This window comes from Pseudorasbora parva, chromosome 7 (assembly GCF_024679245.1).
Source record: "Pseudorasbora parva isolate DD20220531a chromosome 7, ASM2467924v1, whole genome shotgun sequence".
Lineage (NCBI taxonomy): Eukaryota > Metazoa > Chordata > Actinopteri > Cypriniformes > Gobionidae > Pseudorasbora > Pseudorasbora parva.
The window spans coordinates 2,224,752-2,250,207 of record NC_090178.1 but is presented as its reverse complement, the minus strand read 5'-3'; the positions used below and the strand labels follow the sequence as shown (position 1 = coordinate 2,250,207).

The following is a 25,456-nucleotide window of genomic DNA, read 5'->3' as shown; positions in this document are numbered from 1 at the left end:
GATCTGCTACAGTAGCCACAACCCAAACTCTCGATCTGCTACAGTAGCCACTCCCCAAACTCTCCATTTGCTACAGTAGCCACTCCCCAAACTCTCCATCTGCTACAGTAGCCACACCCCAAACTCTCCATCTGCTACAGTAGCCACACCCCAAACTCTCCATCTGCTACAGTAGCCACACCCCAAACTCTCCATCTGCTACAGTAGCCAGAACCCCAAACTCTCCATCTGCTACAGTAGCCACACCCCAAACTCTCCATCTGCTACAGTAGCCACACCCCAAACTCTCCATCTGCTACAGTAGCCACACCCCAAACTCTCCATCTGCTACAGTAGCCACACCCCAAACTCTCCATCTGCTACAGTAGCCACTCCCCAAACTCTCCATCTGCTACAGTAGCCACTCCCCAAACTCTCCATCTGCTACAGTAGCCACTCCCCAAACTCTCCATCTGCTACAGTAGCCACACCCCAAACTCTCCATCTGCTACAGTAGCCACACCCCAAACTCTCCATCTGCTACAGTAGCCACACCCCAAACTCTCCAACTGCTACAGTAGCCACACCCCAAACTCTCGATCTGCTACATTAGCCACACCCCAAACTCTCCATCTGCTACAGTAGCCACACCCCAAACTCTCCATCTGCTACAGTAGCCACACCCCAAACTCTCCATCTGCTACAGTAACCACTCCCCAAACTCTCCACCTGCTACAGTAGCCACTCCTCAAACTCTCCATCTGCTACAGTAGCCACTCCCCAAACTCTCCATCTGCTACAGTAGCCACACCCCAAACTCTCCATCTGCTACAGTAGCCACTCCCCAAACTCTCCATCTGCTACAGTAGCCACTCCCCAAACTCTCCATCTGCTACAGTAGCCACTCCCCAAACTCTCCATCTGCTACAGTAGCCACACCCCAAACTCTCCATCTGCTACAGTAGCCACACCCCAAACTCTCCATCTGCTACAGTAGCCACTCCCCAAACTCTCCATCTGCTACAGTAGCCACACCCCAAACTCTCCATCTGCTACAGTAGCCACACCCCAAACTCTCCATCTGCTACAGTAGCCACACCCCAAACTCTCCATCTGCTACAGTAGCCACTCCCCAAACTCTCCATCTGCTACAGTAGCCACACCCCAAACTCTCCATCTGCTACAGTAGCCACACCCCAAACTCTCCACCTGCTACAGTAGCCACACCCCAAACTCTCCATCTGCTACAGTAGCCACACCCCAAACTCTCCACCTGCTACAGTAGCCACACCCCAAACTCTCCATCTGCTACAGTAGCCACACCCCAAACTCTCCATCTGCTACAGTAGCCACACCCCAAACTCTCCACCTGCTACAGTAGCCACACCCCAAACTCTCCATCTGCTACAGTAGCCACACCCCAAACTCTCCACCTGCTACAGTAGCCACACCCCAAACTCTCCATCTGCTACAGTAGCCACACCCCAAACTCTCCATCTGCTACAGTAGCCACACCCCAAACTCTCCATCTGCTACAGTAGCCACACCCCAAACTCTCCACCTGCTACAGTAGCCACACCCCAAACTCTCCATCTGCTACAGTAGCCACACCCCAAACTCTCCACCTGCTACAGTAGCCACACCCCAAACTCTCCATCTGCTACAGTAGCCACACCCCAAACTCTCCATCTGCTACAGTAGCCACACCCCAAACTCTCCACCTGCTACAGTAGCCACACCCCAAACTCTCCATCTGCTACAGTAGCCACACCCCAAACTCTCCACCTGCTACAGTAGCCACACCCCAAACTCTCCATCTGCTACAGTAGCCACACCCCAAACTCTCCATCTGCTACAGTAGCCACACCCCAAACTCTCCATCTGCTACAGTAGCCACACCCCAAACTCTCCACCTGCTACAGTAGCCACACCCCAAACTCTCCATCTGCTACAGTAGCCACACCCCAAACTCTCCACCTGCTACAGTAGCCACACCCCAAACTCTCCATCTGCTACAGTAGCCACACCCCAAACTCTCCACCTGCTACAGTAGCTACTCACATAATTGTACACTTTTACATAATTCACCTTTAAGGGCATGGCTTTATTGAAGTAGTAGGCATACAGATGATTGGCAATTAATTGATTGAATCAGTTGATTTACAACTGATTCCATCAAAAACAAAACTGGATTTGCATTTTGTTCACTTCTGATAGAAGTCGTGGAGCATCTGATTCTGTGCCCTGGAATACCAGAGTCGTGCATGAAAATAAAGAAACTTTCGATGGTGCAACTTCCTGAAATCAAAAAGTCTTGCAAATGCACTTTTCTTGTTATATATTCTGTTCAGAGCAGAAATACGTGGCGTGCATTACACGCCTCACAGATAAACTAAATCCAAAATACGGATTTAAAGAGCGAAAACAAAGACAGTGAAGCTCCAAATGCAAATAATGTGAATGTTATTATACCTGTTATTTCCCTCAGGAATTATATAATACAATTGACTTCTGATTTGTTGAAATCTGAAATATCAGGTCTCTGAAAGGTAGTGAATATATTATAAATTATTTACCAAAGTTTGTTCCTCAATTCTGTCCATTTCTCAATTATATAAAAAAGTAGAAATGTCCATCCAACAACTTCAGATGCTTCTGTACCACAATGGCAGTTCGTCAATCTCAGTTTCCTTGTTAACCTATCCACTAAATCCAATCCCACAAGTGATGGGAGCAAAGCCTTGATGCACACACACCTTCCAGCAGAGGTCAATGTGACTGATTAAATTCCCACTGAGTGTACACTTGTGCAAAACTACTTATTTTAAAAAATTGACTAGTCAGGTCTATCCCTCAAACAACAAAAGCCAGTTCCTTAATGACGTCTTCATTTAAACTTACTGTCAATCCCTCAGTTTAAATCTTTAATTTTTTGCATTCTGCTATTTTTCTTAAAACTAAGTAAATAGTCAGAATATAATTTTAAAAAATGTCTGCTCTTGCTCACAGCATATATACAACAATCAGGCATAACATTATGATCACTGACTGTGAAGGACTGGTGAAGTGAATAACACTGATGATCTCTTCATCACGGCTCCTGTTAGTGGGTGGGATATATTAGGCAGCAAGTGAACATTTTGTCCTCAGAGTTGATGTGTTAGAAGCAGGAAAAATGGGCAAGCGTAAGGATTTGAGCGAGTTTGACAAGGGCCAGATTGTGACGGCTAGACGGCTGGGTCAGAGCATCTCCAAAACTGCAGCTCTTGTGGGCTGTTCCCGGTCTGCAGTGGTCAGTATCTATCAAAAGTGCTCCAAGGAAGGAACAGTGGAGAACCGGCCACAGGGTCATGGGCGGCCAAGGCTCATTGATGCACGTGGGGAGCGAAGGCTGGCCCGTGTGGTCCGATCAAACAGACGAGCTACTGGAGCTCAAACTGCTCCAGAAGTTAATGCTGGTTCTGATAGAAAGCTGTCAGAATACACAGAGCAGCTCAGTTTGAGGCGTATGGACCAGTCATGGTCTCTGACCCCGCCGAAAGCGCCAACAGTGACACGTGAGCATCAGAACTGGACCACGGAGCAATGGAAGAAGGTGGCCTGGTCTGAGGAATCACGTGTTCTTTTACATCACGTGGATGGCCGGGTGTATGTGTGTGTGTGGCTTACCTGGGGAACACATGGCCCCAGGATGCACTATGGGAAGAAGGCGAGCCGGCGGAGGCAGTGTGATGCTTTGGCCAATGTTCTGCTGGGAAACCTTGGGTCCTCCATCCATGTGGATGTTACTTTGACACGCTCCACCTACCTAACCATTGCTGAGACCATGTTCAGCCTTTCATGGAAACGGTATTCTGGTGTCTGTGGCTCTTCCAGCAGGATAATGCTCCTGACACAAAGCACAAATGCTTCAGGAATGGTTTGAGGAGCACAACAACCAGTTTGAGGTGTCGACTCGGCCTCCAAATTCCCCAGATCTCAATCCAATCGAGCATCTGTGGGATGAGCTGAACAAACAAGTCCGATCCATGGACTCGCAACTTACAGGACTTAAAGGATCTGCTGCTAACATCTTGGTGCCAGATCCCACAGCACACCTTCAGGGGTCTAGTGGAGTCCATGCCTCAACGGGTCAGCAAAAGGGTTAACCAACACAATATTAGGGTTATAATGTTAAGTGTGATACAATGTCCAATTAGTGCTTAAATTCTAATCAAATAAACCCAACAAAACATCCAGAATAGGAATTCCTGTTATTCACTCTCATTTTTGGGTGTGCCCCTTTTTAAATTATGCTTATTATATTAACATTGACTTTCATATTGTATAATAATCACCTCTCTTATGTGGCAAGCGCCAGTCTACCGTTTCATTTAAACCAACAACCTTCAGATATTTCAATTTATTTATTTATTTTGGCAGATTCTCCTCCTGGGCTGTTTTCAGAATTATAAGGTCATGTGATCTGAACCGTCTGCTCCATCATTTCTTCATAGAGAAATCTGCTTAAAAATGAATCACTTCTCTCAGTAACCCATTTACCCTTTATTATTGGTTATGTTTTTTATTATGGTACATTTTTATTATGGTACAAACACTAGTAGTGTTTTTATTTTTGATTCGAGCCGTTTGGACAGCACTTCTGTTGTTCTTATATTTGTCTCTTTTATATATATATATATTCACTATAAAACATTTTTATTCATTTTTGGGACCCACTTTATATTAGGTGGCCTTAACTACTATGTAGTAACATTTTAATTAATAATTTGATACGATGCACTTATTGTGTACATACATGTTTTTACATTGTACTTACATTTTTAAAATACCTGCATGTAATTACGTATGTAGTTACATTTGTATTTACACAGATGGCACTTCCCTTACACCTAACTCTACCCGTATCCCTCCTCAATATCAGTAAAAGTGTTTTGCAATACAATTTGAACAAAGTAAGTACATTGTACTTATTTTTTGATGTAAGTACATAGTACTTAAGGCCACCTAATATAAAGTGGGGCCAGTTTTTGTTGGTTTAACTTAAAAAAGTAAGTAACCTGGTTGCCTTAAAGTTTTGAGTTTATTGAAATAAAAAAATTGAGTTGATACAATGAAGGACATTTGTTTAATAAATAGAAACTCAAAATATTATTGTATCTGAACCACATTAAAAATTGATAAATCAATAAAATAGTACTTTTTGGCATGTTTCACTGTCATCAGAAATAAAACACACACAATTACCCAATATGCTAACAGAATCTTTTAATAATATTTGAATAAAGGTTGTCGAATCTCAAAAAATGTTCATTGTATCAACTCAATTTTAATTTAAATGAACTCAAAATTAAGGCAACCAGGTAACTTTTTTCCTAAACATTTTTTCACAGTGGGAACACCATACTAATACTGTGTCTGACCCCTTTCGCCTCCAGAACTGCCTTAATTCTCTGTGGCATTGATCAACAAGCTGCTGAAAGCATTCTTTAGAAATGTTGGCCCATATTGATAGGAGAGCATCTTGCAGTTGATGGAGATTTGTGGGATGCACATCCAGGGCACGAAGCTCCCGTTCCACCACATCCCAAAGATGCTCTATTGGGTTGAGATCTGGGGACTGTGGCGGCCATTTTAGTACAGTCAACTCATTGTCATGTTCAAGAAACCAATTTGAAATGATTCGAGCTTTGTGACATGGTGCATTATCCTGCTGGAAGTAGCCATCAGAGGATGGGTACATGGTGGTCATAAAGGGATGGACATGGTCAGAAACAATGCTCAGGTCGGCCGTGGCATTTAAACGATGCCCAATTGGCACTAAGAGGCCTAAAGTGTGCTGAGAAAACATCCCCCACACCATTACACCACCACCAGCCTGCACAGTGGTAACAAGGCATGATGGATCCATGTTCTCATTCTGTTTACGCCAAATTCTGACTCTACCATCTGAATGTCTCAACAGAAATCGAGACTCATCAGACCAGGCAACATTTTTCCAGTCTTCAACTGTCCAGTTTTGGTGAGGTTGTGCAAATTGTCGCCTCTTTTTCCTGTTTGTAGTGGAGATGATTGGTCCCCGGTGGGGTCTTCTGCTGTTGTGCCCATCCGCCTCAAGGTTGTGTGTGTTGTGGCTTCACAAATGCTTTGCTGCATACCTCGGTTGTAATGAGGGGTTATTTCAGTCAAAGTTGCTCTTCTATCAGCTTGAATCAGTCGGCCCATTCTCCTCTGACCTCGAGCATCAACAAGGCATTTTCTCCCACAGGACTGCCGCATACTGGATGCTCTTCCCTTTTCACACCATTCTTTGTAAACCCAAGAAATTGTTGTGTGTGAAAATCCCAGTAACTGAGCAGATTGTGAAATACTCAGACTGGGCCGTCTGGCACCAACAACCATGCCATGCTCAAAATGGCTTAAATCACCTTTCTTTCCCATTCTGACATTCAGTTTGGAGTTCAGGAGATTGTCTTGACCAGGACCACACCCCTAAATGCACTGAAGCAACTGCCATGTGATTGGTTGACTAGATTCCAATAATGAGAAATTGAACAGGTGTTCCTAATAATCCTTAGGTGAGTGTATATATATATAAACTTTGTATGAGGTCTCTCAACTTTTTTCATGTTAAATAAACCTTAAAAGATGAATTTGTCATACAAAACATAAGTTGCATTTTTTACAGTGTGTGTATATATATATATATATATATATATATATATATATATATATATATATATATATATATATATATATATATATATTATATAAGCAAACAATAACTGTGTGTAAGTGATTGCAAAAACACCTTGACATGCCGGCACAGACGTGTCCCAGGCCAGATGACCGAAGTCGGTTCTTCTGCAGGTGGCTGAATTTTTCCCGATGAGCCGGTATCCGCGGTCGCAGGCCCAGCGGACGATGCTGTTGACATGGCCGCCTGTCTGGCTGAGCACGAAGCCATGCTGCGGAGAGTCTGGCGTGCTGCAGTACATCGCTGCCGACGAGAGCACAGCGCCGCCATTAAACACTGATAAACAACCGCCAACACTTCACATAATCATTCACATCATCAGAGGATTATTAGATGCATTACAAGGAATAATGAATGAATTAAAAATGCATTATAAAAAGGCTTTAAGTGTAACCGAGATATGAAATGGCACAATGCATCTACTGTATTGTATTCCTACACATCATAATTAGGACTTTGAATGTGTGAGGAGCTTCCCAGGAGGATCTTTCACTTTCACACATCTTGTGTTTGCAGCGTCTGAGGCGCCACACAGTCGTTTCATTACAGCTTTCACAATACAGTAAAATAATGATGTGAGCTACATAAGCAGGGTTTGAAAACACATTCAACGGGCTTCGTCACACACAATGCTTCAGACACAAAACAGCACTTTCTGTTCAATTCAAGGCTGACTGAAACCTCTTCAAGTATATGGAGTTTAACATTTGGATTTTGGAGTTTATTTAAATTGCAATGAGTATTTTCTTAAAGTAAATACTGACAATTTGTAGTAATGCAATGTGATTATTTTCTGCATGTTACACTTTATGCGCATATATCCACTTCAAACCAGCATTTTAACGCACATTTTGGAATTATAATTTATATTTTGGTTTACACCAAGCATTGCATTTATGCATTGTCTGTGCATTGAAATATGTGCCGTTTCTGAGCATTTTGGCACCCTAGATTCCTATTTCTATTATACTATCCTTTAGATTTCTAGATATAAATATAGATTTTTACAATCTATATTATGTTGAAGGTTGTAGAATTCATCCCTGGTTTCCTAAAAGTCATTTTCCTCATGCCATAATTAATTTAAAATGATAAAATTTCAATATACACAGAACATTTATTTTCCTGCAGTTTACCTTACATGCTGATGTAAATATATCTAAATTACGGCACATGCTTTCAATGCAAAATGCTGAACATTAGTCGATGCGTTCATGAGCTCAAGGCTAGATTATTGTAATGCTCTACTGGGTGGTTGCCCTGCTCGCTTAATAAACAAACTCCAGCTAGTCCAAAATGCAGCAGCTCGAGTTCTTACTAGAACCAGGAAGTATGATCATATTAGCCCAGTTCTGTCGACACTGCACTGGCTCCCTATTAAACATCGCAGACATTTTAAAATCTGGCTTATTACTCAAAGCACTGAATGGTTTAGCTCCAGTACTTAAGCGAGCTCTTCACACATTATACTCCATCACGTCTGTTGCAGTCTCTAAACTCTGGCCAGTTGATCATACCTAGAATATCTAAATCAACTGCAGGCGGTCGATCCTCCTATTTAGCTCCTAAACTCTTCCAATTGTTCAGGAAGCAGACACACCCTGTCAGTTTAAATCTAGACTAAAAACACATCTCTTTACGATGGCATACACATAGAACAATATCAATTTCTATTATTCAAATCAGTTAAATTAATTTTAGACTGCATTAACAAGGTCAGCCGGATCCGGGAACACTTCCCATAACACCTGATGCACTCGTTACATCAGAAGAAGAGTGGCATCTACGCTAATGTTAGTCTCTCGGTTTATCCTGAGGTTTACTGCAGTCGGCCGTATCCGGGCCGTATCCAGATTGATCTGGACAAATATCCAATCTGACTTCTGACCTGTAATGCTGCCAGAATCATAATCACACACTGTTTGTTTGTTGGCCAAAGGAGAACATGCGACTGAGCTTGGTTTCTCCCAAGGTTTTTTCCTTCATTCTGTCCCTGATGGAGTTTTGCTTCCTTGCCATTTTCGCCTCTGACACCTTTGGCTTTTGACTTGCTTAGTTGGGGACACTAAATATTCAACTATTACTGATCTGCCTGTATTGACACCACATGATAATTGCTCCAGAGCAGCTGTACAACCAAATCAAATTCTGTTGCATTATTTTCCTGTTATCACTGCAAAGCTGCTTTGAAACTGTATTGTAAAAAGCGCTAAAGAAATAAAGGTGACTTGATGTGTGAAACAGGCCTAATATGTCATGTCCAACATGCATACGATTACATTCTTCAGAATTATATACAATTTAGAAGCAACTCCTGTTACATTAGTTACATACAAAGACAAACATTTGGACACAAAGACATGGACAAATGGGACATAGACTGGGACAACCACGTCATGGGGAGGACAGACAAAAGGTTACGAGAGACACACATAGAACTGAAAGGAATTACCGATCGGGGATACATACTTTGATACTCACCCACGTAAGTGATACGGAAGCCCTTTTTGTTGGTGCCGTGATCAGAAGACCAGCGCAGGAAAAGCTGGTGACCCGTGGTGGTGATGTTGAAGGGCACTCGCACATCTCCGCTCAACACCGCCAGACTCTGACTGTAAATATTAGGCCCTGCAACAGATACATAAATAAATAAAGCCATAAAATAAACCAGACTTGCATTTCTACACTGCAAAAATGTTTTGTTTCTAGTCCAAACATCTAAAAATTCTTAAAACAAGAAGTATTTACTAGACAAGCAAAAGTAATTGTCTTGTTTTGGGAAAAATAACTCAAAATGAAGAGAGTTTTTGCTTAAAATAAGATAAATAATCTGCCAATGGGGTGAGAAAAATAATCGTGTTTTCTGTTTGAATTAAGATAATTTTTCTCACCCCATTGGCAGATTATTTATCTTATTTTAAGCAAAAACTCTCTTCATTTTGAGTTATTTTTCCCAAAACAAGACAATTACTTTTGCTTGTGTAGTAAATGTTTCTTAATGTAAGAACTTATAGATGTTTGGACTAGAAACGAGACAAAAATACTAAGTAAGAAAAGCTTTTTTTTTTTTTTTTTTTTGCAGTGCAATGCATTTCCAATGCAAATTGATGAGCAAAAAACTAAAAAGCTAAATAAGTTGTTGCATTAGAGAGCGAAAAAGTTAGATTCCGGAAGTAAAAAACTCATTTCCTTAAAATACATTTTAAAATTAATAACTTAATTAGCAATAAAGCGTTAAAGTCAGCCCTACTGTGAGAGAGGAGGTTGTTAATCAATGGTATTTGCTTCTGTTGAAGCCGTAAGACGACATTATTTCAGCGTATATTTAAAATAATCATGTTTAACAGATTTATTTTATAATAATTTACATATTTATTCACTTATTAACCATGATGCTGCACAGAAAATTCCACCAATCAGAGTCGAAACTTAAGAGCTCTTTAGCCCCGCCCACTCCAATGAAGCGCTATGAACAATGCAATCAAGTCGATCTGCCTACACTCTCTAATGTTTGTGTATGTATATCCACCGGGACAAGTGAAAGAGAATTTTAATTGCCCGACGGACAACAGCCTGATTTAAACGCGCATTAAAAAAAATAACTAGCGAATGACCAAAATGCAAGAATGATTGTGCATTAATTTAGTGTAAGTGGCGATCGAAAGTGGATTATAATGAACTGACATTATAAACAAGGTCGTGCTGTTGACGCTCGCGCATCTCGAGGAGAAATTGCAACAGAGCATCGCTCACACAGAGAAACTGCGGTAAACATTCAAAATGTGAAGTTTTATAACTTATAGAGTTAAACAGCACACAACCTGTTTTTCTGAATAACATCACGATTGAAAATGACACTGATTTCATATGACAGTTCCATAAACAATTAATTAACATTCACTTACATTAACATTCACCTAAAGTCACTTATATTTTAGATGCAATATTAAGTTTTGTTCTATTTAAGCAGCGAAAATCATTCACAGCAAAACCGTAACGCGTCTCACAGCAACAAGTGTGTTACTGAACGATTCAGCGTTTGAATGAATCGTTTGAATGAACGACTCAATGACTCATTCAATAAGACAGTCACCTGCTGCCACTTACTGGAGGTTTAGTTTCATGTTTAAACATAGGCCTACTTTCCAACATTTGTCTATTCAAAACGACAAATCTCAAAACATTATTTAATAATGTAATTATTAATTATTTTACATACATATATATATATACATATATATATATATATATATATATATATATATATATATATATATATATATATATATATATATATATATATATATATATATATGTAAAAAACTTTAAAAAAGCATGGTTTATGTATATATAATTAACATTTTAAATGCAGTTTTTAATTCGATTCTGCTGTTCGCAGTGCTTAATGGGATTGTAGTTCTTTCTCTCACTGTTCCTTTGTCTGATTTTCATATAGTTTATCTTCAAATCAAATTTACAGAAAAAAATTACAGGACACCTTTTGAAGTTACATAAAACACTGCTAAAAGTGATATACATTTCAGTATATTTTGTCTTAGCTGTAATAAACCCCATCAAAAAAAGAGGCTCGTTTGTGGGTATGAGAAGCTTTTCAATTTGGGTAGGCCAAATCGAGGCAGAAATGGTCCCCGAGTAATGGAGTATAATTAAGTTACTTAGTGTAAAACAAATGGCAAAGTGATGCATATCTCCAGAGAGTAGACACTCTAAGCTATCAATGAGTCCAGAGCCACAATGTCTCTCCACAGACATTTAACATTTAAAGTATCAGGGTCCTTGGAGTTTAAGAGGTTAAAGCATATAAATAAAGCACCACAGAGACATAGGAACAACATTAAAGACTTGACTTCACCACAAGAGGTCTTTAAGACATGAGGGAAGAAGCTCCAAAAACAGCCTTGTTGCAAAACATGAACGCAAAAGCTGGCCGAGGAGAAGGAAATTGGCATTGCTGCTTACTTCCTATTCCACTGGGGCTCTACAAATGCCATGGGCATTAATGAGCATCCAATCAATGATGAGTAATAGGGTCATTTGCTGATTGCAAGCACTTAAGTAATTAGCGCTAATAACACTGAATGTATTCCGAATTGTCTTTGCCATTGCCTCGCTATCAAGAAATACTCGAGACTTCCCAGCGTTTTGCATATCTGCTGGTCCTAAATTAGTTATTCGGGAGGGAAATATTTCTCTCGTAATGGTCATGGACCTAAAAAAGCGACTCAAACGGATTCCCGAGGCTTCAAATTTCATTTTGAATTTTCTAGAAAAGTGTCAGAGTTACGACAGGCCAGAGAATAATGACTGTAATATTCAGGGACGCAGTTGCACTGGCTGTCAGTCGATGCCTGGATATGAGGAATAATTCAAACCCACCATCAAAGATCTCCAGAATATCAAACTCTTTCTCCGTCTGGAAAAGTTCAAAGTGCAGTGTGATGTTGTAGCCCTTCTCCACGTTGATCATCCAGGAGCACATCTGAAGGTTGGGGTAGCTGTCAGGGTAACCTGGACTCAGAATTACGCCGGTCGAGTCGAACAGAACCTCATTGTCGGGACATTGCACTGCGAAGAAACCAAATGACCATGTGTTAAATACTGCAAAAACCAACCCAGACTCACTGGGAACATGTGCCAGTGGCACAAAAAGATTAGCTGCATTTGAAAATGAATCCACACTAAACCTGGCCTGCCATTTTAGCTTTAGAGCTCTTTGATCATGTGACTTGTACCAAAGCTCTCTGCATCAAATATGCAATGCTACACTACACTGTAAATACAAATAAGTTGGCAAAACTCATTTAAAGTTAGTACATTTAAAGTTGAAGTAAGCAGAACTTGCAACTTTTCATTTTGTAATCATACATTTGAATTGCTCTGAACTTTAAATATTTGAGTAAGCTAATTCATACATTTAACTTAAAAATAGTCATATCATTGCAAATTTTAGTGGTGGAAACTTGACTAGCATTATCCAGCTAATTCAATAAATGCAACCTTGTTAATTGGTGACAATGCTTTGATAGTGTTAGCCAGTCCCTCCAAGATTTCACGATATTTTTTAGTGATTTATGCGATCAATATGAGGTTATTTCCAGAAATGTGCGAAAAAGTTTGCGATGTTTTTTTTAAATAATTAAGATACCACATTTACCATATTATGTATTATGTTAGATGCACAATAGTCATACACAACAATAGAACAAACAAAAAGCACAAATCTTGTTTATTTTGGTATCTTACACAAAAAGGCCAGCGGTGTACTATTAGCTTTAATAACATGATCGCTTAGGGTGGGAAATATCTGAGAAAAGTAAATGCAGCAATAAGCAATTGCCTTATATAAAAAGTTCTCAAATAATTAATTAATCAAGTAAACAGTCAGTAATAAAATAAGAACTAATAAACAAATGATATGAGGACAAATACATACAATGATAAATAAATACAAAAATGCTTTTTTAAGTCGTTTTTTTATCGTTTAAGTCAGGCTACTGTTATTTTTTTTATTTTGTTCAGTGGTTGTTATTTGATAGGTAGCCTAGGTTGCTTTCACTTTAAAGGGGGGTGAAACACTCAGTTTCAGTCAGTGTCATGTCAATCTTGAGTACCTATAGAGTAGCATTGCATCCTGCATATCTCCGAAAAGTCTTTATTTTTTTAATAATTATATAAGAAAGATGCGCTGTTCCGAGTCTTTCCGAAAAAAGCCGAGCGGGTGGGGGCGTGTCGTGTGAGCGGAGCTAAATAATGACGTGTGCAGCAGCGAGCTGCTATTGTGTTGAGTCGAGTGCGTCGTAAAGCTGTCTCATCCCTAACAGCGGGAAAAAAACTTTATTCAAAATAAAAATATGGCTTTTAATCAGATACAGCCATACATCTATGATCCGGAATCAGACCCAGAGGCTGCAGTTGAACAGGAGCAGCAGCAAAAACGACTAGAGCAGGACGTCTCTATGTGGGACAAGTTATACACTAACTATATAATATGCTTAGCGACTTGTGTTATTTACATATTTATACTTGAATTATATCGTCGTATTTTTGTCTTTGAAGGTGTACATGTGGGAAGTGCAGTTGTGCACGTGTGTTTGTGTGTTTACGCGTGGTTTGTGTAGACAGTAAGCGGACTAAAAAAAACACAGACATTTGAAGCAGTCTCACTCACCCTTCTAACGTTGGGACTGCTCCATCCTTCAGCATTAGGCGATCGGGAAAATCCGGCGTCGAGCTGGGCCTTGTTTATGAAACAGTCGGCACCGAAATGCAGCGAACAGATATAAACATTCGCGCAACTCAGTTGCTGATCCGGAAAAGCAAATTACATCCACTGTTGCCTTAACGCGGGGTTTTGGGGGAATCTGTGCAGGACTGTCTTGGTCTGGCAACCAAAAACGCACTTTTTTGGTGACATTGTTATGTGCTATGTGTAATTGTCACCTGTCCAGCATCCTACGAGCCAGCGCTTTGATGGGCGTAGGCTGTTGCTTTCGCTCTCTCCCTCGCTCTCTCTCACGCGCTTCCGGTAGAATTGTCCGTAAGGCCCATACAAGGAAATTCCGCCCCCATTAACGTCAAAGGGGACGCATGATCTCAAAAAACTTGCCGAAACTTATGACTAACCGGAAGTAGTATTTTTGACACAGAAATACTCCATCAAACGTCCACCTTAACTTTTGAAACTTTGTCTATGTTTAGTATGGGATTCCAAGTCTTTAACAGTGTAAAAAGATCAGTATGCATGAAACAGCATTTCACCCCCCCTTTAAAGATTACTGCCTACAGTAATACACAGACCCAATAGCCTATACTGACACACTTCCCAAACCTATTCACTCAAGACACTGCCAAGACGGACATTTAGACATAATAATGGGTGTATTTGATTATGATTGTTCAAGGGCATAAGCCTACATAAAAACAGATCTGTATAGTCGCGAGCGCTGACATCCGGCAAACAATCCTCCGCCAGTCTGACATCGGTCCGTGTGTCAGGAGCGAATTGAGTTCGTGATATACAACGCTTTTATTAACTCTTTTTTAGTGTTATCGGGCATATCATACTTTTATTTGGTCATTCATCCATCTAGAGTAATCAGTTCGTCCGGTCCTGGCGCTTAGGCCTATGCGAGACGAGATGGCAGACGAGAAAGATTTACTTTCGCTTTTACAAAGACAAACTGTGCAAGCACCCCAACGTCTGTAATCCTCATGAAAACAATGTATTAAAGCTTTAAATAAATTAGAGATAGTTCAGTTAGATATTTTTTTATATTTTTTGTTATTGAAAATAATTTTTTTTGTGATTATTTTGCGGTGAAATGGCAAATTATGCAGGATCGCAAAAAAAAAAATGCGACATTGTTTTGATTTCGCAATTGTATTCAGCGATCGCAAAAAACTGGAAAAACTGGAGGGACTGATTAGCATAGCACTTGCTGAATGAGGACGCAATTTAACATATATCTGCTCTCAAACGAAGCTTATGCTCTACTTGTCACCCTACAAAAAACCCAACATAACAGAAACTCTTCTAAACGAGTGTTACGTGCTCAGAGGAATATGCACTGAAAAAAAAGGTGTGTTGGATTTGCATGATTTAATCATGTACATCGGTTCCACATGGTACTTCAAACTCGGTACTTCAAACTCGGTTTGAAGTAACCCAATTGAGAAGTCTCAAAATGATTTTAATATGGCTTCCTAACAAAATGGTGTGCACGGGGGGCTTAAGACGCTGACTTTTTAATCAAATCACTTGGTTATTTTGTTTTTAGTATATTTTAGTGGTCACTTGACTGATTTTTAAGACTGCACAAGCTAACTTTCATTCTGTTAGCCAGCAATAGCACATAATGTACATGTCAAGTGCTATGTATGAAATTCTCTTTAATGACATGTGCTGTATAAGTCCACACCCTAAGCCAGGGCTATTCGGTGCAGAGTTTAGCTCCAACCCTAATCAAACACACCTGAACATGCTAATCAATGTCTTCAGGATCATTAGAAAATCACAGGTGGGTGTGTTTGATCAGGGTTGGAGCTAAACTCTGCAGCGCATTGGCCCTCCAGGGTAAGATTTGAATAGCCCTGCCCTAAGCAATCGCTCCGCTCTTCTCCACTATGGTAACCCAGTATAATTTAAATGATTCTAATTATTCCAACATAATTAAACATTAAACACTATTAAACAGTATAAAGTCACCCCCTTATCTAATTTTGTCCAAAAAAACACATAAAATAACACTTACGTTCAAAATGTATACTCTTTTCGTCAAGTCCCACGCAAAGCATGCTGGGAACTACAGTTTCAGCAAAAATCATGTTCGAGTATTTGATTGGTTCACATTAGCCCCAAATAATGTAATCTAGTAGATTGCACATTTAAGAGAATTACATTAATTGAAAGCAAAGAAATCATGTTTAGGAGAGAAACACAATTTTGGTTGCGTAGATTGCAAATAATAAGATTACGTAAATTGGACAATTTGTGTTTTCCTTTCTTTTCTTTTTTTCCCCCTTCACTTTCTCCGCTATCACCCTGTTAGGGCGATATTATTGGCTGGTGTGCTTGTCATTCATCATTATGACGCTGTATCTGAATGGGCGTCGTGGCGATAAAAGGGCGGACCCAAACTGGAAAGGACAGGAGGAGGAGGTAGCGGGATCGATTGTTTGTTTGTCAGCCATGCTGTGTTTATTTGCGTGTTTTTGGTTTTCGTTCTTACTTATTATTTGGTTACTCCTTGATTGCGTTTATGAGATAATCCGTTGTTTTTGTGGTTTGTCCCCAAGTTAATTTGGTAGGCTATTTTGAGCCTTTATTATTTTACATTGTTTTTTTCTCTTCTAATATTTTATACGACAAGGAAGTAGGGAAGAGGAAAGCATGTCACGTGACCTCCATAGGGAGGCTTGGTGTTAGTACACTAGGTAAGAAACGTGTGCCACCATTGTATGTTTTGAGTTTGTTCTAGCAAAAAATATTAAACACTACTAAGGGCTTTTCATCGACCCGACGCAAGTGTTTTCTGCTCGTCTCAGCCGGACCCATTTCTCATGTTCATGTCCAGCTCCACGTTGTTAAAATATTAAATGCACTGGCGCATCTGTTCACCTATTGGGCGTCTGGTCTAAACCAGGAGTGTTCAGGAGCATTGTTGGAGCGTTGCTATTGTGAGGAACTGAAAACCACTGACCACTGACCAACACACACCTGCTCTGAAGTCAATAGTGCAGTATTTCTGTGTCATTTAAAGAGTGTGTTAGTAATATGAGCCAATAGGCAGTGCACAGCACGCATACACGCTGATTATTACACACACAGAGACAGCAGCACACACACATTTATTTAAATATTAAAAATCAAAGGATTCCTCTCTGGAAAAGCGTTCAGTCTTTCATCATCACTTATCATCATTTTATTTTACATTTTATTTTCCTCTTGAAGACCACTTATCATGTCAACCTTATAATAAAGGTTTACTTTTACCCAACATGACAAGTTTCCTGTGACAATAAATTGCCTGTTCACGCTGAAAGTGAAAATGTGACATCTTAATCACAGTCAATCAGAAAATGTTATGTTTAATAAATAGTGCAATTTTGCAGAACTACTCAACATAATGTCATAGGTAGGAAAACTTCAACGCCCATAATGCACTGTGCCTGTTGCTGGCCACTCTGCCCCTATTGGATAGGCTTGACCATAGTCAAATATCAAATACTGCCTTGCTTTAGTAGGAAATACTTCTGTTCTGATCTGATTAGCATCTGTTTATAATGTAGAAGGCGGGGCTTCAGACTCTAGAGAGTGTTTGATTGGACAGAAAATCTGATGAGAAGCTGAAGTGCAGAGTGATGTTGGTGGAAGTAAGAGACTAAGTTTTGAATGCTTATCTTCAAAATTAATTGAATTGTTTTGGAGCTTACAGATAACAGTAAGACTAACATATTCATACTAAAAGCTAAAAAAACTTCCATTTTGATTTCATGGGGACTTTAAACAAACTAACTGTATAAAGTGTTGTCACTGACCCATACTTCTGAGAACTGGATCTTGTAGCCTAGAAATTCTACTTTGAAACAATGTGAAAATCCACAATAGGAAAAACAAAAACAAATATTTAAATGATTTAAAATGTGTAAGACATGTTTTGTGCCACTGTACACGTGATTATGATAATGAATATTGATGTGTGTCACACCTAGGAAGACAAAGACCCTCTGCTAATTATCTGAATACAGTTTCCTCAATCCGGAAGTACTAAAGAGCCTAATGGTTACTCTTCCCTTTAGCAAGTCCACTTGTTAACAGCAGGTGTCCATCACTAATTTTTTTCTGTGTAAGCAAAACGATATGAGAAAGGAGAAATATGCAAATACTTAAATTGATGTAAATGGGAAATTGTACTTATTTTTCACATAACTACACTGTAAAAAAATATTTAGAAAAAAAGTTACCTGGTTGCCTTAAAATTTTAAGTTCATTGAAAATAATATTTTGAGTAAATACAATTAACATTTTTTGAGATTCGACAACGTTTATTAAAAGATTATTAAAAGATTTTGTAAGCATATTGGGTGATTGTGTTTTATTTCTGATGACGCAGTGAAACAATTGTTTTATGTGGTTCAGATACAATAATATTTTGAGTTTCTATTTATTAAACAGATTTCCTTCATTGTATCAACTCAAATTTTGAACTTCAATAAACTAAAAATTAAGGCAACCAGGTTACTTACTTTTTTAAGTTAAAGGGTTACTTCAGCGATTAGCATATGGCTTTGTATCAGTAGAAACCCTGGAGTAAATTCAAATGATTGTGCTTTCCCCCCTCATATCCCCCTGAGACGAGAGATTTATGCATTTTATTTCTGGAAAAATTCCTCCTATGATGCAAATTGACGATATTTGGCCAAAGGCTAAAGACTACAGCCAGCAGAGGGAGCCATTTCCGCATGTTTTGAACCCGCTCATGGGGGACGGAGATCACACTCACAGCTCAGCTCACAGCTACAGGCACTCATTTAAACGCAGCTATGGTGAGCAATGTAAGTCTTTTAACATCTCAAATTAATTTCTATGAAAGTTAAGCTTTGAAAGGCATGAACTGAAACGCGCCAGACTGAACTCTCGTTGTGAATGTATGCCGCGAGTGTAGTCGCGATTACCTCAGGTCTCATCACGAGAGCTCATCAGCTCATTTATCTCACTCCTGCAGTTAGTGCTCAGTGCTGTGAGACTCGCGCGGCGACTCACTCATTATATTGAACACACACGTTCAGTTTTTAATTGTACTGTCTTCAACTCAGTCACAGTAATCAAGTAGCGGTGGCTTTGGAAATGGCCTCACAGGGCAGCGAAGCATTCTGGGAATTGTACTCTTTCATCCCCATGAGACAAAAATACATTTTCCGTCTTTTCTCAGTCTAGAAGGCACCAAATTCAAAAATAATTTCACATTTCTACTGCATTGATGACCCCGTTTAAATACAGATTCATCTTCCCAGCGCTGAAGTAACCCTTTAAATCAACAAAAACCAACATTTTTTTTACAGTGTTGTAACCAATTGGTTTAATATATAATTGTACTTGTAATCACTTATCTATCATGCAAATATGCTAATTACAATATTACATGGCCAAAGCATGTATCAGGCACCAGTATTCCTGGTCTAGGAGGAATACAAACGAGTAATGGTCATTTTAAGGACCTGACAGCTGCCATTTTGAAAAGGGGACTTTCTTGGAGTTTATTTTATGTTTATGTATTATATATTATATTAGTTTTTAAGTACATCTGATACTACAGTAAACCCCAGAGAAACCTTTTGTTAGAATTGTATTGGAGTCAGGCCATTATTGCAGCTGGCTATAACAACTAGTGGCAGAGCTAATGAACTGGGACATAAAATCAGGAAGAACACAGACACAAATGAGACGGCGTGCCGAATGTGCTGCCAAACTCACCCTGGCACACAGGAGGAGGACCATCCATCTGCAGTCGCTCGCCCAGCCTACAGGTCAAGATCTCGCTCCCCAGCAGCGTGAAGCCCGGCAGGCAACGGTACCTGATGATGTCTCCTGTTGAGTGATTACACACACACACACACACACACACACACACACACACACACACACGCATCTTTGCGTTTTCCACTGCCGCTAGTGCTCAACAACACATTAGCTAATTAAGACCTGACCGCTTACACGCTTGTGGCAGTAATGATGACAAATGCAGAGCGTCGGGTGTTATTTTCCCTCAGAATGGGGCATTTTCGTTCACATTAAATAACGCTGCATTGCGAAGGTGGGCACCTTGGAGCGTCTTTGTTTAATGAGGGTTCGATGCATGATAAATCCGCACTAGCAGATGATCATCAAACGGTCTTCGTTGTTCTTACCGATTTCAAATTCATCATCTTCAGCCAGGATCTCTGCGTTGGCGACGGGTGGAGGAGGCTGACAGACACGGAGTTGGTAAGCTGCGGAGGGAACCAGATGAGTGAGAACGCTTGTTTAAGTGAACACAACCCACACAATTACATCTTAAATCATCACACCTGTCACTGGAGTTCTTCTAAACGTACAACAAAATTACACCACGCTGCGGCAGAGTATGAATCATAATCAGAGTCTTAGCATCTGCCTTGCCGACACTGATTATGCACACTGTCTAATTGTAATGAGTTTCTAAAAGAGGGAAATTATATACATTAGAAACTTTCTACTACTGGTATACGTCATAATAATAATCACGTTTGTGATGTAGCATCATTTGAAGAGTGAATATTGTTACATTTTCTGAAGAAAAAAGGTGTGGAGGTTGTTCATAAAACTTTTTGAAAGAATTGGGTGTTGCTGTTATATTAAATTATGTATGTAAAATGTTATCATTTAACTAATTTGCTAATAAATGCAATAATTTGTTATTAATGTTAAATTTGTAGTTGTGAGGTGCTGTTTAAATAAATAATAAAAAAGAATAAATAAATAAATAAATAAATAAATAACAGGGGTTTGCTGTATTATTAAAATGATTTATTTTAAATGTAATATTTTAATACATTTGCTAATAAACGTAAGAATTATCTAATTATAATAAAGAATAAATATTAGGTAATGGCAAAATGCAATTATAAAGTATATCAGGGAAAAAAGTAACCTGCCGGCATAATGTTAAGGTGCTGGTAAAAAAAAAAAAAAGTAATATATCATATTATATATATATATATATATATATATAGTTTTTTTTGCAATTAATAATAATAATTATTATAATATAAATACACACGCATGTATATATTTAAGTTTTTTTATATTTGTATTAATTTATATATACAGTATATACATGCATGAGTGTGTATTTATAGATAGATAGTACACTGTTAAAAATTGCTGTAAAAATACGGGCGATTTCCAACAGTAAAATACTGTTATTTTAATAAACAGTTTAATCCTGTAATTTAACAGTCTAGGTTCCATAAATTAATTACTTGCAGTAAATTTACAGCATTTATGTGTAAATCCATTTGTTCCTGGAAAAAAACAGTATTGGCCTGTAAAAAATATCACGTGGGGGCGGGGCATCTTCAACGCGGTTTTTTTTCAAACAGAAAAAGGACGCAGTCAAAGAACAGCAACACTCCTCTTAGGCTAGTGACAAATGGTCAAAAAGTGCTTTAGTTTTTGAGATACCCCTACCGGAGGTAGAACCAAACCCAACAATGTTTTTCCTCCTCTCTAAGGTCTCCCATTTATGAAATGGATTCTTGGCTAAAAATATTTTACTGCTAAGATTGTTAAATTAACAGATATTGTTATACACCCCAAAACCAAAAAGAGACTAAAATATAGCCTGTCCGTTTGGGAGTTAAGGCATATAAACTAATGCAGATCAATCACACAAGCTCTGAGAGCTTTGAAACTTGACATGTTTGTAGTCAGGAAGTTGATTTAACTGCTAGAAAAGACTGGATGTGAATATATTGATGTATGGAATAAATAGAGACATATAAACACATACCTAAAATAACCGGACATGCACAAATTGAATATCTATACAGAATGTTTTCATTTACTTTATGGTTGCTTAGCCAGGGATTGTCATATAAACACATATGATGGCTTGTTGGAAAGGTGAGGTTGTGCTGAATCCAGCAATACCAAATATGAAAATATAGCATGATCAAATCAGGGTATTCTGTTACTCAATGTATGAGGTGTCTAAAATGAATGGAAATGGAACTCTAGCATAATTTAGTAGGCCTACAAAGCCCATTATCAGTGGTGAGAAGAATGTTGAGAAATTCAAATATGAGATACATCTAATAATGAAACATTTCATATGGCACCTTGTACTATATGGAAACAAAGACTGAAATCGAAAGATAACACGTTACCATAGCACAAACAGGAGACTCGGAGTCAGGATAGCAGTTTGACTTTAATGAGCCTTTTAATAGAACTATAACTTAACATCACACAATACAAATTAAATTACTGTCTTAAAGGGTCATGAAACCCCCCTGCTGCAGCGGTGTTTTTTCACACCTTCGATTTGAAAAAGCTTGTTAAAAGGGGAGTGGTCGACTGTGAAAAGGTGGGATGGTATTGTGTGGAAAGAGGGAATGTTTGCATAAATAGGGGAGTGTCTGTCAGTAGGTGCTGAGCGGTTCTGAGACATGTTCTTGGTTCACGTTGGCATTGTTTACCACAGAGAGATTAAATGAGGGATGAGTACAGCGAATGAGAGAGCTATGAGTGGCGCGCAGCAGAGATCGCAAATCATTCAGCTCTTCAAAGTTCAAACCAGCATAATTCAGTGAGAAATGAAAATAAATGTTATTCTGCATGACGAAATATTTTGCAAACGTGATAAAACTATATTTGTCCAAATATGCACGCTGTTTGGCAAGATGAACAACGCGCCGACTTGATAAGAGAACGTGAACCACCCAACATGCGATGTGATAAGAGATGTGTAATTCTAGATCGGGGTAAAAGCGAAGAGGTTTGAGGCTAGTCTCGACCGCGCATTGCCGTGACGATCCGCGCTGTCTATCACTCGGCAGCTAAATCTATATTTGTCCAAATATGCATCACACTGTTTCACTAAGAGCCCGAACACATGCGGTTTAGTGCATGGCTGTGACGACAAATAAAACGGAGAGGACGTGGCTTTTGTTCATTAGCCTACAGATTACAGATTGGTTATTTTGCACTCCTGACATAGATAGTCAACGCTTGCAGGTTCGGCGTGCGATTCCTCAGGTGAATTTTACTTTACCGAGCCTTTGTAGCAAAGGCTTCCACAGACGGCGCCGGTTACAGCTCGCTCGGCGCCCTTTACGTTACTTCGTATCAGCACAACGCCTAGCTTTCCTCCGTGACTTTTCCGCACGCTGCTTCCAAAACTTCCCCACCATATCTCTACAATAATGATGGAAGACGAGCCTGACAGAAGTGACTGTCTCATGCATATTAACTAAATTATCTTGTATGCATACTACAGCGCAGGGATTGGACTGAATGAGCTTTATGTCATGAATATATATCGAGAATTGCTCAGAGCGGTCAACGTCAGCATGTGCCCAGCTGCCCATACTTGGGCCGAAAAGGCCGTGCCGACGTCAGCATTTGTGACGTTGCTCCGACTAAACTTTTCAAACCGGAAGACAGAAATCGCTCTGAAAAATGCAAAAATAACTATTTTCACATATGCATACCATTAATGAGTACCCTTAGTGTTTTCAATGATGCGCAGCCTATACATATCTGTTTACATCTCAAAAAAAGTGTTTTGGGGTTTCATGACCCTTTAAATCAAACAAATGGCAATCTAACTAAACAAACACTCCACAGGGGAATGAGCCCTGTCTTCTCAGGCTGTTTTTTTTCTAGTAGCAACCATTTGGAACATGAACTGCTTTTGGTAGCCATTCTTAGGTCAGCCCCTCATGATGTTACAACTGCAACACACCACTGTCACTCATCCACATTGTCATCAGTGACAAAGTTGGTCATATTTGGAGAGTCTGGGAAAGGGCAAGAGCAAAACCCTGTGCAGGTCAAGCCCACTGAAAGACACTGGCATTTGGTGGCATCATTGCAGTTTTCATCTTTACAGTAGAGGTGGGTGATGTCTCTAACTTCTTTAGGTGCTGGTGCCTTCTGTAACATCACAGGTTCAATACACCCATCTTCTCTGAGCCTCCATCCTCTACCAACTGGGTTCCAGAGAAGAGGTTTGGCCAGGTGGCTGTGGCGCCACACTGCTGTTTGATACAAAGCTCTCAGCACATGTTGCTGGAAGGCATCTTCTGTTGGGGGTAGATTTGCTGCTGACAAATCTGTGGTAGATGCTAGTGTGTGCCTCAGCTCATCCAGGTTGGTGCAAGGATGCCTATCCACCTTTTTCTTTTGGCCATACAGGAGGAGGGCATACCTTTTTGCCACAGGCAAAGCCTCTTCCAGGCTACCAGAGAGTCCAAATTTGGTCATTTCCTGTAACTCACAAAGATGGGTCTTCCGTCTTGTGAGGGCAGTGGCCTTCCCAATTCTGTACAAACTGCTTGTGGTGTCACAACCCGTGAGGGCGTGGCATGCAGGTAAACACTCACAAAGCACTGCTCCAAGCTTCTGAGCGATCGAACAGATAGGGACAAATCTTTCCTTAAGGCCATGTCCCGAGTGCATAAACACTACTGAGGATCCAAACATCCCTTTGCTTGAATAGTACAGAAGCAAAACGAGTACATCTGTATCATCACATTTGACAATTAGACGAGAATGTGACTGTGCAAGGTGTATTGCATGTAACACCAGCCTCGTGTCAGCCTCCTCTTGGTCACTGTAAAGGTCTTTCAAGCAGTCAATGCCTGACTTGCTAACACTCTTAACCTCCTGACCATTTTCAAAGCCACCTGCCAAGATGACAGTTTTCCCTGAAGGAATTCTCATTGGCCCAGTACTGGTGATGTGGGTGCTGACAAAGCTACATAGAGCAGCCTTATTTCCACTGATCCTGAGGTATTTTCTGTAGTTTGGAACACTTGTTTGTCCTGTGATGATGTGTGTTTGTCTGCTGGTGTGAATTGTGCCTCTTCTTTGTCTTTCAAGATCTTTGACGGAGTGTTGGTGGTCATATCTATCAAACACTATAACGACACAGCTGTTACCTTCCTTTCCCATTAAAGTTGCAATCTTTTTCCAGACACACTCACCCAGGTCATTGAACGTTTGAAAGACTGAATCATTGAGACTCTGTAGAAGAGCCATGCCATCAATGATATATGCAAATTCACATGAATTTCTGGTTTAGTAAGTTAATGTTACATGATGCTAACGTTAATCTAACCAGATGCATTAATGTTATTCGCATAACGTTAATATCATGCACATAAGATGGAGAATAATTACAAAACTACTCGAAATATCCAGAACCATGATAGCAATTAAAATGTGGTCAATTTGATTAGTTTCCATGCAAATAATGTAAAGCTGTTAAAATTCCCAATGCAAAATAGATATTTAACGTTTTATTATATATATATATATATATATATATATATATATATATATATATATATATATATATATATATGTTATATTTTCAATTTAGTGGTCCGAGTACTTGCTTTTTTGTGAGATTCGCATGTAACGTTATATAGTATTAAAAGTCAAAGAGGTTGTTT

General features: G+C 39.5%; 1 protein-coding gene across 2 annotated transcripts in view; it reads right to left on the bottom strand.

The window, feature by feature from the left end:
* The window catches only part of csmd3a (CUB and Sushi multiple domains 3a), a 579,356-nt gene that overhangs the window by 131,034 nt on the left and 422,866 nt on the right, over window positions 1-25,456 (bottom strand). Inside the window, exons 45-49 of one of the 2 annotated variants that reach the window (XM_067447773.1) lie at window positions 20,165-20,245; window positions 19,731-19,844; window positions 12,134-12,322; window positions 9,206-9,364; window positions 6,791-6,979 (exon numbers count right to left, since the gene is read on the bottom strand). In XM_067447773.1, the coding sequence (XP_067303874.1) occupies window positions 6,791-6,979; window positions 9,206-9,364; window positions 12,134-12,322; window positions 19,731-19,844; window positions 20,165-20,245 (732 nt within the window). The remainder of the gene's footprint in view (window positions 1-6,790; window positions 6,980-9,205; window positions 9,365-12,133; window positions 12,323-19,730; window positions 19,845-20,164; window positions 20,246-25,456) is intronic. The other variant, XM_067447774.1, reaches the window with a different exon arrangement.